Raw genomic sequence first — 17789 nt, 5'->3', positions numbered from 1 at the left:
CAGTCGAACTATACTACAAACAGAAGATGCAGTTTGAGTATCCGCTAAGGAGCACATTACACCTCAATGAGACTTGGACATGTGCTGTTTAAAGTGCCATGTACTATAGCAAGTGTAGAGAAGGGATTCCACCTACAGTACATCCTGCAGCCGTGGAGTGTTGCATTTGTTTAAAATAAAATAGATTAACATATGTGGACGCAACCAAAATGGCCACAACGTATCATCTGCTCCATCTCACACTATTCCAGCATCTTCTGTCACACCAACCATCTGCATGCACTCCCTCACTACACCCATAAACCTCTGCTGAGGTCCTCCTCTTCATCATCCTTTGTTCACCCTCCTTCCTCTGCACCAAACCATCTCAGCCTCTCTGACTCTGAGCTGTCACTCTGATGGACTCATTTCTAATTCTGTCCATCATCTGAGCATGCTCAGCTCAGTGCCACTGTCTCCAATCCATATATCAACCAAACAAATGTTTTATTGTGAAGCACTTTGTGATTTATTAATTTTCTGTGAAAAGTGCAATATAAATTAAATTTGACTTCCTTATAACTTAGATATTTAAACTCATCTGTCTTCACTCTCACTGTTAGGAAGGAAGGAAGGCTTAGGGTTTAAGTAATCAGCATCATGGGCTCATCCGATTAGAATGAGAATAAGCAGTCATCTAATCGTTCACAGGGTTCTCCTTTTATTCCCAAATCAATAAAGGAAAGACACACATGGACTGCCAATGCTCTGCTGCCGCCCCGTGTGGGAGTGAAGAAAGAGTGAGCCAAAAGTGAATGCAGTCCTTATATAATGTGTGACAGGTGAGTGCAATTAAGGACAAGCACCACACCCAATCAAAGGGGAGAGAAGTAAACAAGGTGCATCTGGTGAAGTGAGTGGGTGTGCTGGGATGTGCTAAAATCTGGATCTTTACAACAGTCACCTTTCATGTTACATATTCAGGTGGAAAACCTGTATCTCTCTCTCTAATTCACATACATGTATTCTGTCGTGCTTCTACTGACATTGTAGTCTATAGTTTCCCTCCCTTCCTCCTTACTAATCCTCTGCTCTTCCTGATTCAGGAGCTGTGCTCCATCTGTCCTCCTCTCTTTCAGTTCATCAAAGTACTCTCATATCTGAACACATGCTCTTCACCTCTAAGCACATTTTGATCTCTATCCTTAATCTGCTGCACATCCTTTCCAGCTCGTTCTCTCAAACAGTGCAAGTCATTTTCTCCTCAGTGCCAGGCCTCACATACAACTCAATTCAGTTTTATTTATATAGCACCAAATCACAACAACAATCTCCTCAAACCACTTGTAATCCTACAAATTATACAAAGAAAATGTAGAAAACCCCAAGAATCAATCTAATTCCATTTCCCTATGAGGAAGCACATCGTCAGTGGGAAGCAGGCTTAGGAAAGAGGCAGCCATCTGCTGGGGGGAGGAAGACAAGACAAAAGACCTGCCGTGGAGGAGAGCCAGAGATGAATAATTAATGATTAAATGCAGAGTATAAACACGAGTGAAAAGGGGAGAAACACCCATTAATATACCTTCCAGAATCTTTTTATATACACAACAAGATGTGCTTTTCTTTCTTGACACAGAGGTTATTCACCTCTCCACAAGTGTGCTATAAAAATGAATCTTTTTACAGCCAGCAGTTAGCCCGCAGGCGTTTGACCAATGAGTCATGTACCTTTACAAACAGAAAAACCAAGGTTGCAACGAGGTCATATAAATAGTAACTATGCAACAGGGTCAAAGACCTGAAATGCAACCGTCTGAACTTTGGTTCAAAGACTTTGCAGCACTTTTGTGAGAATGAGTTTCATATTGATATCAAAGATTAACAGGACAGCATGACTGAGTTATAGCAGAACAGCAACCGGCTTCAGCTTCACATAGTAGTTCTGTTTAATAATTCAACAAAATATCACAGTGTTTCTGTTTATGGGCTTTAACGCAATCAGCGTTCAGAAAAAGAAGGCGGAGTAATGAAACATTGGACAGTCTCCTCCCCATTCACTTTGGAAAGTCTCATTTTTAGCCTTCTGCCTGCATAGCACACAGATACTCTCTCCTTTCTTCTGCCAGAGCTGGAGCATCAAAAAGTAAGTACACTATCAGTAAATATAGACGGTTTCTTGTGATTTACGTAAGTGTAACCAGCAGGTTTCTATGAAGGGGAAAGTTGTTTCACAGTTTGTTTCATGCTGTTTGCAAAAAAAACCCAAAAAACAAAACATTTCTTTTTGTGCCACAGACTAGTTCTGAAGAGAGGGACATGTTTCATCAGAAACAAAATAAGTATTACATCTGTGCAAGTGATCCAAAGGTGTGCTGAAAATAAGACGTCTTTGCAGTCAAACAGCACTAAGAAACAAAATACTTGGGGTAGTCTGATAGAAGTAATTAAAAAGGGAAGAGGGATAAAGACATTAAAAATATGTTATGGATAAAATGAATGATTAGTACTAATAATGATTTTAAGCCCTTAAATTAGGATGATGGTGAGAGGTTAGCTGCTGAACCTTTTGAAAATCAGCAGTGATAATGAGTCAGACTGAAGCTTATCAGTGCCACATCCCATATAAATGTCTTTGAACACATTCCCAGAAAGTTGATTGCATTTTGAGAAGGAGAAATGTTTTGTCACAACCAGGTGACTTTTTCATCCTCAGCTGACCGCAGGTTTCTCCGGCCTTCATAATCATTAATCATACCAGCTGAAAAATTGTATGTAACAATCATAAAACTGACCTAATATTCAAATGTATGGTTAGAATGTGACTTGTACTCTAAAAGTGCTTTGAGTGGTCAGTAATATTAGAAACACATTATGGAGATTTATATTCAATTTTATTTTATTTATACAGCGCCAATAAATCACAACAAAAGTCACCTCAAGGCGCTTTATATTGTAAGGTATACACTACAATAATACATGCAGAGAAAATCCAATCATATGACCCCCTATGAGCAGCACTCTGGCAACAGTAAAGCAATATCCAGAGTGTGATTAGTGAGTGGTGGGTGGGTTCTTTTACATTTTGAAAGAAGCCAACAGAGTCTAATAAGAGATTAAATGCCGTGATTTTAGCATCTACATGGATGTTAACATCACACAATAATGATTTTATCTGAGCTGAGCACTAAATCAGATAAAAATGCTGAGAAATCAGACCAAAACTCTCTGTCAGGCCCAGGTGGATGATAGATGATTACAAATAAGACAGATTTTTGAGTTTTCCACCTAGGGTGGGCAAGGCATCAGGCTTTCAAATGAATTAAAAGTGTCTGGGTCTTTGGTTGATTAATAGGCTGGTGTGGAAAACTGCTGCCACACCGACCCCTCGGCCTGTGCTTCGAGGTTTCTGGTAGGTAGAATGACTCGGGGGTGTTGATTCATTTAAACTAACATAATCCTCCTGCTGCAACCAGGTTTCTGTAAGGCAGAGTAAATCAATTTGTTCATCAATTATCAACTCATGTACAAACAGAGACTTGGAGGAGAGAGACCTAATGTTTAATACTCCACATTTCACTGTTTTACTCTTTGGTGAAGATGTGGATACTGTATTGTTCTTTCTTTGCGATTTTTTATGTTTAAGTTGTTTTTTTCTCACCATATTATATTTATATGCAAGGTATATATCTGGAGTTGACTGGCTCATCACATGCTTGTTCAAATAGGTCTTTACAATGAGATTTGTTCACTGTGAGCCAGACAGAGAAGTGACTTCTGACACAGCTGACACTCTTCAAAGTTGCATGGATGAAAGCAATGCTTTTAGACTGAACAGTTGTATTGCTTCATCAGTACGTTTGGTCCAGTGGGTAATCTTGGCACATGGTCTAAACTTTGTCTCTCTGACCCATACATTATATGGTTGCCTATTAAAAGAATAAATATTATTTGAAATGTTTTATTCATATAGTTTTATGATGATTCTGGTGACACCTACAAGCTGAAATATGTCAGTCAAGCACTAAAGGTGTTTTGAAACAACGTGAACACTATACAACTATTTTTTTTACTGGCTGTGGAAATAACATACACCACTATTCTCTATGTACTGCTGGTTCTTTGGATGTGTGCTCACTTTCCTCTTGGTTGACCAGAATAAATCTGTCACTGTGCTGGCTCTCTCTTATCTGCATGTAAACATGTATAAAAAACATAGTTAGTATAGTCTTGTAATCAGAATAGAATACAATAGAATACAAAATGTAACCCTCCTGTCAGTAGCACAAAAGATTAAAAGTGCAAGATAAGGAATAAAAGAGATGAAATAATGGGCATATAAAAGAAATGTACTGATAATAAATAGATGTATAGTCAATGTATGTTTGATATCAACAGGATGATATTGCTGCACTTGGCATTATATTGTACAGCTTCTATTGAGTGTTCTGAAAGAATCCCCTTACTCTGTCTTTTTCAGATATGTTTGATGCCAGGATCTTACTGTTGCTGCTCCTGTCTGGTAAATAACCTTGTTATTCAAACACATTTTGAAATGATTTTATTAATACTTAATATAATATATACAGTCCCGATCAAAAGTTGAAGACCACTTGAAAAATGGCAAAAAACCCAAAACAAACAAACAATATTTTGCATGGTTGGATCTTAACAAGGTGCCAAGTACAAGTGTGACCGTTGGGCTGTATGTGTGGTCCAACTTGTGGACGATGGGCATGTCGGGGAAGTGGACCCCAGAGTCAGTATCCTCCTCCTGATAGTCGCCCTCTACTGGCTCCTGCTGGAGGGCAGGTGCTGGGAGGGGTTGCAGGAGGATGGGCCTGGCCTCACGCAGATAGGAGAGTGGATGCCATCCGAGGGCCAAGAAACTTCACCATTGCCTGTGAGGCATCCACTATCCCCACTTTGCCCACTTAGGCATGGTGGAAAGAGGAGAGCTGGCAGGGTAGGGAAGCCAGGTGAGTGGAAGTGGCCAGCAGCTCAGGTGCAATGTCAGGGTCCCCAGAACCTGCCAGCATGTGATGGGACAGGTGATGCAGGTAGAGGGATGAAATGAACACCAAATTGGTTAGACAAGCCTGGGTAGACATGGCCCCGTGTAGCCTAGCCAGCAGGGAGTCCGTAACCTTAGTTACAGGGAGTCAATGAGCAGGGAGTTCCTGCTAGGTGTTCTAGCTCTTTCTTGGCCTTCCCAGAAAACAACACACAAATAAACACTGACTGCCCCGGCTTCAACAGATAAGCCATTAGTTTCTACATTACTGCTCGTGAACTTGCAAGACCGTGGGAACAGGGGGGCGCCCGCGACGTCAGAGAACTCACTGACCTCAGGCAGCCACTGCCAGGATCCGCTGTCTGTGTGAAATGTGTGACCATGGGCAATATGCCAGGGGAATGGCTGGCTCCAGGATCCCATGTGAGCACGAAGTGTGCAACCCGCAAGACCGCAAGACAAGGCACCAGCAACTAGAATCAGTGCAGCTTAGAGCTTTTTTTTCGGCTGCTGAGACAGGCTCCCCACCACAAAGGTAAATGGACACACACTGCTACTACACATTGAACTACACACCATACACACACTGTACATGCATGCACACTGCCAAGTGGAGATCAAACCTCAACATTGAAGTTTACCGAAAGCCCACACACACGGACCAGTACCTCCTTTTTGGCTCCCACCACCCTCTGGAACACAAACTTGGAGTAATCAGGAACCTGCAACACCAGGAAGAAAATGTTCCCTCTAAGCCAGAAGGGAAAACGAAGGAACACACACATGTGACGTAAGCTCTTAAAATGTGGTTATCTCAATTGGGCTTTCATGAAAATAGCGAAGATGGGTAGGAAAGAAGGTTTCAATTAATTAGGGAGAAACAGAATGACAAATGGAACAACACTGTCATCCCTTATGTAGCAGGTTTATCAGAGGAACACAGCAGAGTCTTCTCCAAGGATCACATCCCAGTGCACTTCATCCACTCTTAGACAAAAACTGGTTCATCCCAAGGACAAAACTCCCAACCACAAGCTAAACAACGCACTGTACGCTGTGCAGTGTAGTGAGGAGTGCTCAGACCTCTACATAATGCACGACACAAAATATAAGAGCCACCTCGATGGGACAAGACTCCGCTGTACATGTCTGTCGAAAAGACAAAGGTCACTCTTTCAAGGATGCTGACGTTCACATCTTTTACAGAGAAGACAGATGGTTTGAAAGAGGAATGAAAGAGGCCATCTATGTTCACTGTGAATGATGATCCTTGAACAGAGGTGAATTTTCTGCCACCTATAATGCAGTTTTTCCCTTCCCAGGCACCTTAACCTCCTAGGACCTGGCGTCCACATATGTGCAGAGATGGGCAAGTAATCGGGGCAAAAAGTAATCGGATTACAGTAACGCGTTACAAGTAACGCGTTACTGTAATCCGATTACTTTTTTCAAGTAACGAGTAAAGTAAGGGATTACTATTGCAAAAATGGTAATTAGATTACCGTTACTTTCCCGTAGGAACGCTGCGTTACTGCGTTACTAAAACCGTGATTTTTTTGCGAGAATGTCTCATGACAGTGACGTAAGCGAGCACGACGTTCGTGACAACAGCTGTGTGCAGATCAACAATGGATCACATATCGAGTGCAGAGAGAGTATGAGCGTGCAGCGTTTAAAGCGTGGAAGTACTGACCTTACTTTGAGTTTGATTCCATAAAAAGTGACAAAAACATTAGTGTCCGCTGTGCGTGGGAAGAAAACTTCTTTTTACAGCGAAAAAACCCCTAAACTTCCAAGCAAACACCGAGTAGCTACGACGTAATGGGAAACTCACAGAGAAACTCGCGGATTCTTCCACTGACCGCGGCACACCTGCACCAGGGTAAACCTCCGCCTACCCTACTCCTGCTTTACAGGTGAAAATAGAGCAACAGGACCGCTGAGTCTTTGACTTTATTTATTTTCTGCTGTGTTTTACTTGCATCTATTTGAAAGACTGAGTGTAAACACAACAAATATTTTATTTTATGTACTGGAATGTGCAGGAAATAGGTTTAAATGTTAAACTAATTTATTCAAGTCAGAGAATGTTGCATATAATTACATGTTTGCTTGATGCATAAAGTTAAAAGATTAAAACTGATAAAACAAGTTTTAAAAAGAGAGACTTTTCCATTTGATTACATTTTGTATGATGATTATGCAGAAAAAGTAGAATTGGGCTGAGAGATCTATCACTTTATCACCTCTTCAGGTTGTAAATCGTGTTTTTTAAAAGTAACTAAGTAACTAATTACTTTTTTGGGCGAGTAATCGGTAATTAGTTACTGATTACTTTTTTCAAGTAACTTGACCAACACTGATCACTACTTAGAAATGGCTGTCTGTTAGCATGGTTATGTTTTTTAAATATCAGTATATTGTGATTTATACTGATTTTTGTGTTAGAAAAGGGCTAACACCTCCCTCCATCAGGGTCATAGGGTACCTGGAGTACAGTGGCTACATTGGTACTCCTGAAGTAAGCTTACATAAGCCCTGATGAAGGCCATCAGAGTTGGCCTTCCTGAGGTGGAATTTTAAGGAACAGTCATGGGATGGAACTCTGGTAGTTCTTATGACATCACAGCTATTGCACAGTTACAGTGCAGGTTTAAATGTTACAACTGAAACATATTTTTGACTCCAGCAACAAGCAGATACACACACAGCTGAACTAGGACATTTTCATAGAGCAGTTTCTTTGAAAAAAAGGTGAGTTTTGGGGGAACTGCTTTATAAGTGACACTTACTTTTAATGCTGTAACTTTGATAGCTGATGGTAGATATTTACAGTGAGATTTTTGAGCATGCCCTACAGTACAGATGGGAAATGTACTGCTTAACTTGAATAACTTATGTCTTTGTGGGATCTTTAAAGTTCAGATGATGGAACAAGGAGATGGGGCCCATGCTCAGCCTAATGAGGGTAAGAACTTGATCTGTTATTGTACAAGAGAAACGTAATGCAGTGTTGAAGTTTCTTTTGATTAGCTGTGACTTTGCTAACTGAACTTTCATGTAGAGCAACCACTCTTGGCTGAAGGTGGTAACTGGGGAGATATGGACAACGTCTTTGAAAATGGTGTGGAACATGTTATAATATTTTTACCACGTGAAGTTGCGAGACTTTGGGAGCCAGAGCAGCTTAACAACAACAATGATCACATCAATCAGAATAATTTCTTCAACATTCGTTTTGAAATTGATGACAGCAACTCTGATGATGGACATGATGACAATAATGCTGATGATGAAAATGACCACAATTATTGCAATTATAATAATGATGATCAAAATGCTGACAGCAGCAACGATGAAGAGGAACGCAATGAAGCTCATCAAGATGAAAGTGACCTTGCTGCTGCTGAGGTTGACTATGAAGTCAACCCGGATGAAGGAGAAGCAGCGGAGGATCTGCTTCCTGGAGGATTTAGGAGACAGTTTAGAGAGGAAGACAGTGATGATGAGAAAAGTAATGCAAGCAAACAGTTCCAGTGGTGGGATGAATTTGCTGACAGCGACTCTGAAGAACAAGACTCCCTACTTGAAGGCAATAAAGAAAGCGATGAGGGTGATGAAGATGAGAGGTGAATCCAAAAGTGACATGCCAACCGTCACTCAGAGTGACTGAATGGAACCTCTTTAATAAAAATGCATCTTCTACTCAGTTGTCTTTTGATTAAATGCGAGCACTGCAACACTCTTGTTTTTAAAAAGATATAAAACTGCTTTTGTAAAACCAAATTACTCTTGCAGAATAGACGTACCAAGGTATGGTAGTATTCTGATATTTAAACACAATCAATGTGCCATCCTACAAAAACAACTTTACAACTTTTTTTGATAAAATCAAGGACTCAGCGGGCCTGTTGCTCTATTTTCACCTGTATAGCAGGCGGATGTTTGCCCTGGTGCAGGTGTGCCGCAGCGGTCAGTGGAAGAATCCGTGAGTTTGTCTGTGAATTTCCCATTACGTCGTAGCGTCCTGGGTGCTTGCTAGTGATGTGCGATACCACTGATTTCCTTTCCGATCCGATACCAAGTAATATTCAGGGTGGTATCGACGATACTGATCCGATACTTTGTACAAAAACGGATTTTATTTATTGTATCTCAAATTATAGCGTCATAATGATTACAGGATATTCAGATTACTTGTTCTTATCACGTAATAATGCAGAGTTCATCATATAGAAATAAAAAACCTGAAGTTGTGCCTATTTGAACACGTTGCCTGCCTGCAGCACTAAAGGACTCCGTGAGAGACTCTCACCCTAGCACCACCTGTCCCTGTCCTCCTCTTCAGTCTCAACATACGCTCCTCATATTCTGTGATATGATTTACTCTGAGGTGTTTGACAAGGTTAGTGATGTTGCCACAACCATACATGCCAACCCTCCCGATTTTTCCGGGAGAATACCACCTTTCTCCAGATTTTCCACCCGGACAACAAAATTGAAAAACCATATGGCAGAATTCATAGCGGGCCCAGCCAATTCCAGTCTCCAACAATGACGGCAGCTACTTAGTTTTATTATCACTCTTATTTCTCTTTCTGGGTCACAAAAAACTTTTAACATATTTTCAGGTGAGGATGTAGCTGTGTAAACTTCAAATATCTGAGCCGACACATCGTCTTCAAACCCCCGAGGTCTTTCACCACTCGGGTTAAACATGATGTACAAGTCACTTTGATAACTTAAAAATGTTCTTGTTTGGCTTTTTCAGTGTTTTATTTGTTCGTGAGTAAATCGGTTTGGCTGAGATTAAAGTTATTAGATTAAATTAAATGTAACTTTATTACTCCCTCGGGAGGGTTCCCCAGGGTTTTCACACAGCTGAATAAACGTCAAACAGAAAACTGATCAAACAGAAGTGTGAGACGGTCGAGAGTTTACGCCAGCGCCCGGCAGGGCTGTGCAGAGAGGCTTAAAGGGGCGGGTGCTCAAAGTTAAAAAGGGGCACATTGAACCAGGCTGAATAACAACAACACACATTCATCAAGAATCTAATATGGGCAACAAGGCAAAGCAAACGTAGCCGATGGTTTACATGATGGGTACAATGTTGCTGTTGAGGGGTTGCTGTGGATAGTGCTGGAGGGCAGGGCTGTGTTGATCTGAGACTGTAGACATTAAAAAGTCCACAGGAGAGATGGTAGCTGATTAAACAAGTGTCATGAGATAATAACAAAATGCAAAGATTGGTGACAGCGCTTGGAACCATAAGGCAACAAAAACTGTGACAAACTCGGCTCTGCCTGTGAATCACTCTTTGCTTCTCTTCTTCCTTCCATCATTTCATATATCACTCTCCACTTGCTGTCTATCTGAGAACAAGGCACAACTTGCTATTGCAATAAACTATAATCTAATTATCCACACCTAACAACTCCTGCACTTAATCTATAATAAAATGATGACAGAAAAATGTTATAGCCCTGCCTTTAGTAGCCTCACACAGCTCCTGCTGTTTCCTCCTCATGTCCTTACCAGCCATGTCTGCACAATGTTATATCATGAGTAATAATTAAAAAAAATCCATCTAAATAAAACACACATGCACGCACACACAGGGACATTTTAGACCTTCTTCAGAATACTGTATATACTATGGGCATCACGGTGCTGATCCAGAATCCTTACATTATTATTTATTACTAGAGCTACAATAATAAAGCAATGAGGAGGGGGAAGTAATAAATATGAAATAATGTCATTATGATGATTCCATTTGTTTCACTATCCACTCTGTGCAGGGCAAAGCTTATTACATTTTTGAACTGTAGAGATACAAAAATTTTACTGCTGTAAAATCCAAATTTTGTCTTATTTAAGTATCAATCAAACTAGATGGGGACATTTTTGACTCCTGAGGACCACCGGTGTGATTACGTGCTGCCATTTAAAAAATTTAAATGGTTCAAAAAAAATTCTCACTAAAGTTCAACATACAGCACTCTGTAGTTAGTCAGATAGTCAAAATTATCTAAACAATTAAATATTTAATTTTCTCAATTTGTTTTCGCTAAAAAACAGGGTGTGGTTTTTGTAAAGAAGGTCTGGTGGCCCTAAAATGTAAAATGTTGAGTAAATTTTGTGTTAATGTGTTGGTCTTAAGTAAAACTAAGGTGTAACACTGAATTGATTGACAATTTATACTTTATACTTTAAAAAACAGTCAAATGAAGTGGGGACATTTTTGACCCCTGAGGAGCAAAGCTGTATGGAAATCGGGAGGACATTATGAGGGTTAAACTGACCACTAACCCTCCTCCAAAACAGAAGTCAAAGTTCCAAACATGAATTCAGCAATGAGTAGCTCCAGCGTTATTGTTGATCACTTTAAAAACTCGATGCGCCATGCTTGATGCAAGCGTTTCTATGAAGTGAGTGGGAAAATTTCTCCAAGTGGTGAAATGATAAATGGCCTGCATTTATATAGCGCTTTACTAGTCCCTAAGGACCCCAAAGCACTTTACACATCCAGTCATTCCCATATACATTGTAGCCACAGCTGCCCTGGGGCGCACTGACAGAGGCGAGGCTGCCGGACACTGGTGCCACCGGGCCCTCTGACCACCACCAGTAGGCAAACATAGTATCTTGCCCAAGGATATTTGGCATGCAGCCAGGAGGCAGCCTGGGATCAAACCACCAACCTTGTGATTAGTGGCTGACCTGCTCTGCCACCTGAGCTACAGCCACCCATAGCTGAAGACAACTGCATGAAGGGCATCTACTGTCTGGAACTGTTGTCCATTTTTGTAAATTTGAAAACATCTCAGGTGGGATCTGCTTGTCACGTCAGTAACATTGGAAACCATCAGCACCATCGAGGTTTAATTTTTTTCTCATCAGAGTAAAACTTTCTTCCACCTTTCAATGTCCCATGTTTGGTGGTCTCTTGCAAAGTGCAAAACAGAGACGTTTTAGTTTGAAGACGTTTTTTGTTTTTAAAGCCCTTCAGTCTCAGATGTCGTCTGATGGTTATGCGATTGCGGTCGGCACCAGTAAAAGCCTTAATTTGGGTCAAGGATTGTCCAGTGTCTTGACGGACAGCCAGTTGGATCCTCTGGTTCAGTGCTTGTGACATTTCTTTGGGTCTTGCCACTTGATTTTTTTTGTTCCATAACCCTCAGGATCATCTAAGAAATTCCAAATGACTTTCTTACTGTGTCCCACCTCAGCAGCGATGGCGTGCTGTGAGAGACTTATGCAGTTCAACAACCCAACCACATTCAAAAAGGGAAAGTTTTTTTTTGCCTTTGCCGTCAGAACATCATGACAGTTTGACTACCTGACAGAAAATGACAATGAATTGACATTTTTACACAGATATGGCCTTTTAAAGGCATGTGGTCCTAAACTTTTGATCAGCTGTAAAACAGCCTGTTTCAGTTTAAGCGTTATTTTAAATCAATTGCATGCTCAAAAAAATGTTTTGTCTCACTCGCATTTTGTCTTGTTCCATGTTGAAGCTCTACTTGGAACCTTGTTAAGCTCCAACCATGTAAAATATCATTTTTTAAGTGGTCTATATCTAACGTTGTTATACTGTCAACACCTGCAGGGGCAAGAGCATTCATGATCCACAACACCCAGCACAACCTGTGTCTGGAAGATTCAGCAGATACAGGTGAAGTCCAATTGAAGACATGCAACCTAGACTCTGAATATCAGCAGTGGATCTGGATCAGTCGGGACATGCTGATGTGTGTCGCATCATCTAGGTGTCTGTCAGCCCAGCACGAAGGGCCAGTGCACACCCAGGATTGCCATGAACCCGAGGTGGATGCTGCTTGGTTAATATGGGACTGTGACCGGGACCAACTGATCAGTAGAAAGCTATCAATGCTTCTGTCACACAATGGCCAGCATGCGATCCTCGTACAACACAGCAAACACCCAAAGTGGAGATCTCTGGATCAGGGGGACATCTGCCAGGAAAGATTCAGTAAGACTCAGTAGTTATTGAACAGAAAGCAGCTTTTCTGTTCTTTGCACACTTTTCACACTGAAGCAGGATTTATGGTCCACCAAAGACAGCGGGTTCACTGCCCACTTTAGTCCAGGGCCTGCCTGTAGGCCTGCAGTCTGCCTCTGTTGTCAGATGGAGGCAGTGTACAAAGTGTGTGTAACAGCTGGTCTGCAGGCCACTGTTGCTCTTTTAGATTTTGGTCTGTCAGCCGGCAGCAGAGAAGTTCTAACACACAAAGAGAGTTAAAAACAATGAAAATGTCCACCGCAGCCACTGTGCTTCTTTATGTTGGACTTTTGTAGTTTAGTGAACTCTGCTATCACTCTTTCCTCTATTCTGACTCACTTATTAACCAGTCTACATTTGGCAGATGCTTATGTCATACGCTTCCAACAACATGCAGTCAGGATATTGGATGACTGCACGGGAATGTATCTAGGGTGGGTGGAACCCCCACCATTCGACTGAAAACATGTACGCGGACACACCGTAAATCCTGCTTTAGCAATACGCAACACGTTCACATATAAGTAGAAAAGGAACTCGGACAAATTTAAAGTGAAAGTGCAATAATGTGATTTCATGAAAATATATTGAAGTAGTCAAAAAGTAGTTAATATTATTAAGTATTCTATTAAAGTGTTCATTTATCACTTTAATTCTTCAGCTGAAAAAGGTGGAGCTCATTTAAACGTCAGTGAATTTCTTTCACTAATCTTGTCTAAATCAAACTTGTCCATACTATTGTGCTTATTAGTGACCTGTGTTTTTTGATTGCAATAAAGATAGAAAAGCAAAGAAAACTCATTGCAGAACATTCTTGTCATGAGAGACTGTGAGTCAGCTAGCAGTTAGAAAGCTGGATCCACATAACGTACTTTGTATGTGTCAAAGTATCCTTGGGCACGATACAGAATCCCAAGTTGTCCTGATATATCCACTGGAGTGTGAGTGTTAGATCAAAGTGTATAGATAAGAGCTGTATGAATGTGTGTGTGATCGTGTGGATGAGACTTGTGTTAGAAAGTGCTTTGAGGAGGTCAGGTCACAGTGACCTGAATCTTTGGCCAACAAAATCTTTACAGTTTATCACTAAGGAACTCAAAATATATTACATTCAGAAGAGTATGTTTAATGAACAGCACATGTAAATGTTAAATGGACTAATTCTTGTATAGCGCTTTTCTACTCTCCCAGAGCACAGAAAGCGCCCAACATGCCAAATTCACCCAATCACGCAAGCACTTTTCTTCTAAGCTTTTTAGTGCTTCCTAACATGCGTACACATTTATAATGCGATGGATGCATCCGAGAGCAACTTGGGGTTAGTATCTTGCCCAGTGATACTCTGCATGCATACTTGGCAGTAGAGGACCTGCTCTCCTGCCACTTCATCATTACTGGTACAGAGACAAATTTAAGAGCTGATACTGAAATCCTCAGTTTGCTACATTTGTGTTTGACAATCAAAGCTTCTGTGGGGTCTGTCTGTGTGTCCTCTTAAGGACATCGGAGAGCTTCTGACGATTTGACGTACGAGGATGAAGCACAAACAGGAGAGCTGACAGCTATGACAAAGGAACAAAGAGAGTATCTACGTTGGTTCTACCGCACAGAGGACCGTAAGTGCTGCTCCTGCTAGAATACTTGATCCAAATGGATGTGTAACATGAAATACTTGGTAATTTGGATAGTCTGCAATATTTTTTTTTCCTGAGACATAGTATGCTGTGTGAAGTAGCATAACATAAGCAGCATGAGAGGTGATAGGAAGACAGCATCTGCAGACTGTTCAAGTTTCCTTTAAGTGTTCTTTATTTTCTGGCGTCGCCTTTCAACAATTGTTTCACAAAAACATAAGAACCTGTCAAAATCTCACCTGCTTTATACAGAATTCTACTCACACCTGGATCTCATTAACCTCTACAATTGGGAAAACAGGATAGACTAAGCAACACAACACAGTCTAGACAAAGAAACAGGAATAAAATGATTTTTCCACTTAACTCATTCACCCAACTAAACAGTTTGAAAAGTCAATCTCTTCACTTAATCTGACTCGTGAAGTTATTTTAAATGAAATAAACAATTTTACACAAAAGAAACACCTCTTCATTTGGTTACACCCAATTGACATAATCAGTGACATCATATCCTATAAAATCAGGAAGTACTGTTTTACACATAGGACCTGCTCAAAGGAACACACAATGGTAAGTATAACCAAGCTACATAAACAAATGAAAGATTCAAATCAATTAATGATGAAGTGAATATAACCAATGCTACCACAAACAGACCCGGGATAGTATGTAGAGCCAAGGTTGCATGTGCTGTGTTTACATTAAAGTAGTGATGGGTAGATGAGGCCTCGTGAAGCCTTTCAGCACATTCCCCAAACTGTATCTGTGTCGACACAGTGTTGCTGTTTTGCTCCATACCGACACCTGCTGGACCTTAAATATCATTGCAGGCACCTTACTTGAGACTCAACAGACACTGATTCAATGACCTAGTCATACTTGTACACACTGTAAGCTATTGTACTTTCCATGGAATCATTTTATATCTTTTACATTGCAACTATTGCAGACATCTTTAAAATATATTGTGAATGACATTAAGTGAAAATTAAAATGACAGTATTGTGAATGTAATATTACCCATTTAAATGTAATTGATTCAGAGTTTATTATAAGTTTTTATTCAGAAAAATTCGGCATCTTTTAAACACAGCTGTATCGATCACGTGACTTTTTCTTAAAGCGACGCACGCACCGATACAGGTTTCACTCTGTGAGCTTGAGACATGCGTCGGTGCGTCAGTGTTGCTGGACCCATCACTACATTAAAGCATTATGATAGACTATAAGATATCAGAACACAAAATAACAATATATGCAAGTGACAAATGGCAAATGAATTCTGTCCCAGCCACTTTGCCACATGCTGAAAGCTTTTCCATATAGAAAACGGAAACTTGTCGGGGGGGAAAAGCTAAATGATAAAGCTCAGAGCAAGAATTCTGCTCAGCAGTTTCTCAGCTTCATGCTGGTGAACCAGACCACAAGGGTCTTGGCACTGGTTCATTTTCATTACTCATTAGGCTGTCAGGGGGAGTAGCTGTGAACAGCTCGGACTGTTAATTTACACATTTGGCAAAAACGTTGATGCCACATATTTTAGTAAGAAAGCGAGCATTCAAAAATCCAGAGAAATTCGCTGACTAAAAGGTTAGTGTTGTTATGTTGTAATGCTGTCATGTAGAAAATACTGTTATGTCAAATTTTTACATGTTCTAATCAGGGAAACATCTCACATCTGTAGATACGCATTTGTTTTGAGGCTAATATTCTACAGATTATCAAAAATAAAAAGTTGGGAAATACTGACAAGCCCTTATTTAACTCTTGTTTGTGTGTGTGTGTTACTGATTCTGCAGTGTGCATATGATATTCTCATATGAAAGAGGGCAGGGAGGTTTTCAGGTTTTAATTATCCTCGTGTTGCAGCAACCACATGGACATTTGTACTGCTGGGACTGGCCTTTGTCTGCCTTCTTGTTGGTTTTCTTCTCCTGGGAATGGGAGCCATGGCAAATAAGTATGACCCGAAGTTGTTTGACTGCTATTTTTTTGAGAGCGAACATACTGTATATTATATTAAAGGTTTCTGTACTAACTCAAACAGGAGCAGGAAGAAGATAGCCGAGTACAAGGCTGCAACATCTCTGCTTCAGAAAAATGAAGATCAGGAGCTGCTCAAAGAAAACAGCACACACCCAGCATCAGACATGCCACTGCAGGGAAACAAGCCTCACATGTCCAACAGTGACACAAGTGAGCAGAGCAATGCAGGAAATATTGTGGTCACATGGAAAGATGGCAACACCTCCTGCCTGTACCCAGATCCTGCGGTGGAAGAGAAACAGGAGGAAGAGAGGAAAGAGAAAATAACAGCTGCTGAGCTCGACTCTCCAGATGAAGTGAAGATTATGAGCTGAAGAGGTCACAGTGAATACCAGCGGCAGTGGGAGTGGCAGTGTTTGCTTTAATAATTGATCATAATTTTCTGATTATTCTTATTTTCATGACTTCAGAGTGAAATTTTATGAAACCCTCAAATGATCAGAAAACAGTTCTCTTTTTTATTCATTCCTAATAAAGCTCATAACAGTTTACATTACAGTTTCAGTGGGTGGTTGCGCTCATAAAATGTGTCCACGTGGGAACAAAAGTTGTATAAAAATGGTTCCCTGTAAAGGTATTCTATAAAAACAGTTTCTGGATGTAAGTTCAGATCTGCTTATGTGTGCTTCCCCCAATGGGCTTCGCCATTGTTAGTTTTGGGGTGGCTAAAGGAGGCAGCTCTGCCCCTGCTGATGGTTCAGTTTCTAGGGCTCCTCTTGTGGTGTTGATGATGATTTTTGGTTTGATGGGCTGTAAAGTTGCTTTCAATAAGGTTCTGTCCACAGGGAGTCTGACAAATAGACACCGAATGTTCTAGTCTTCCTCCATCCTGTGTTGTGAACTGAAATGGGAAAAACTTAATGAGATTTGAGTACTTTTGTGTGTTGTGCTGATGCCTCAGATATTATTGCATCACAATAAATCACTTGCTTTGATCTTGAAGGCCTTTCGGACTTGTCATTGTTCGTATAAATGTCTCTGATATGGGAAAACATTACTTAGCGTAGAGAAAGAATTTCCTTCATGCTGCTCACCACATTGGAAGAGCAAGCTTATAAGGCATGCATGTCTTTTTCTCAGTGAC

At 40.7% G+C, this 17789-nt stretch overlaps 2 protein-coding genes across 3 annotated transcripts; both read left to right on the top strand.

The window, feature by feature from the left end:
* The first annotated feature begins 1851 nt into the window (after positions 1–1851).
* Positions 1852–17647, top strand: LOC146719373 (uncharacterized). Its single transcript, XM_085464144.1, has 6 exons — positions 1852–2125; positions 4460–4501; positions 12609–12992; positions 14522–14638; positions 16529–16619; positions 16707–17647. Exons 2-6 carry the CDS (start codon positions 4462–4464, stop codon positions 17017–17019), a joined length of 945 nt encoding a protein of 314 aa, XP_085320270.1. The 5' UTR covers positions 1852–2125; positions 4460–4461; the 3' UTR covers positions 17020–17647.
* On the top strand, positions 7258–8736 carry LOC146719374 (uncharacterized). 2 transcript variants are annotated; one of them, XM_085456986.1, is made up of 3 exons: positions 7258–7747; positions 7919–7961; positions 8058–8736. In XM_085456986.1, the coding sequence occupies exons 2-3, from the start codon at positions 7919–7921 to the stop codon at positions 8624–8626; spliced, it is 612 nt and encodes a 203-aa protein (XP_085313112.1). In that variant the 5' UTR covers positions 7258–7747; the 3' UTR covers positions 8627–8736. The 2 variants fall into 2 exon arrangements, with proteins under 2 accessions (XP_085313112.1, XP_085313029.1); XM_085456903.1 differs by having other exon boundaries at positions 7260–7747; positions 7914–7961; positions 8058–8735.
* Positions 17648–17789: the final 142 nt, after the last annotated feature.

This window comes from Copadichromis virginalis, linkage group LG1 (assembly GCF_057382275.1).
Source record: "Copadichromis virginalis isolate Kocher_CV1m ecotype Utaka linkage group LG1, C_Virginalis_male_GT1.1, whole genome shotgun sequence".
NCBI classification, from domain to species: Eukaryota; Metazoa; Chordata; class Actinopteri; order Cichliformes; family Cichlidae; genus Copadichromis; species Copadichromis virginalis.
This window is presented reverse-complemented; position numbering and strand designations above follow the sequence as displayed.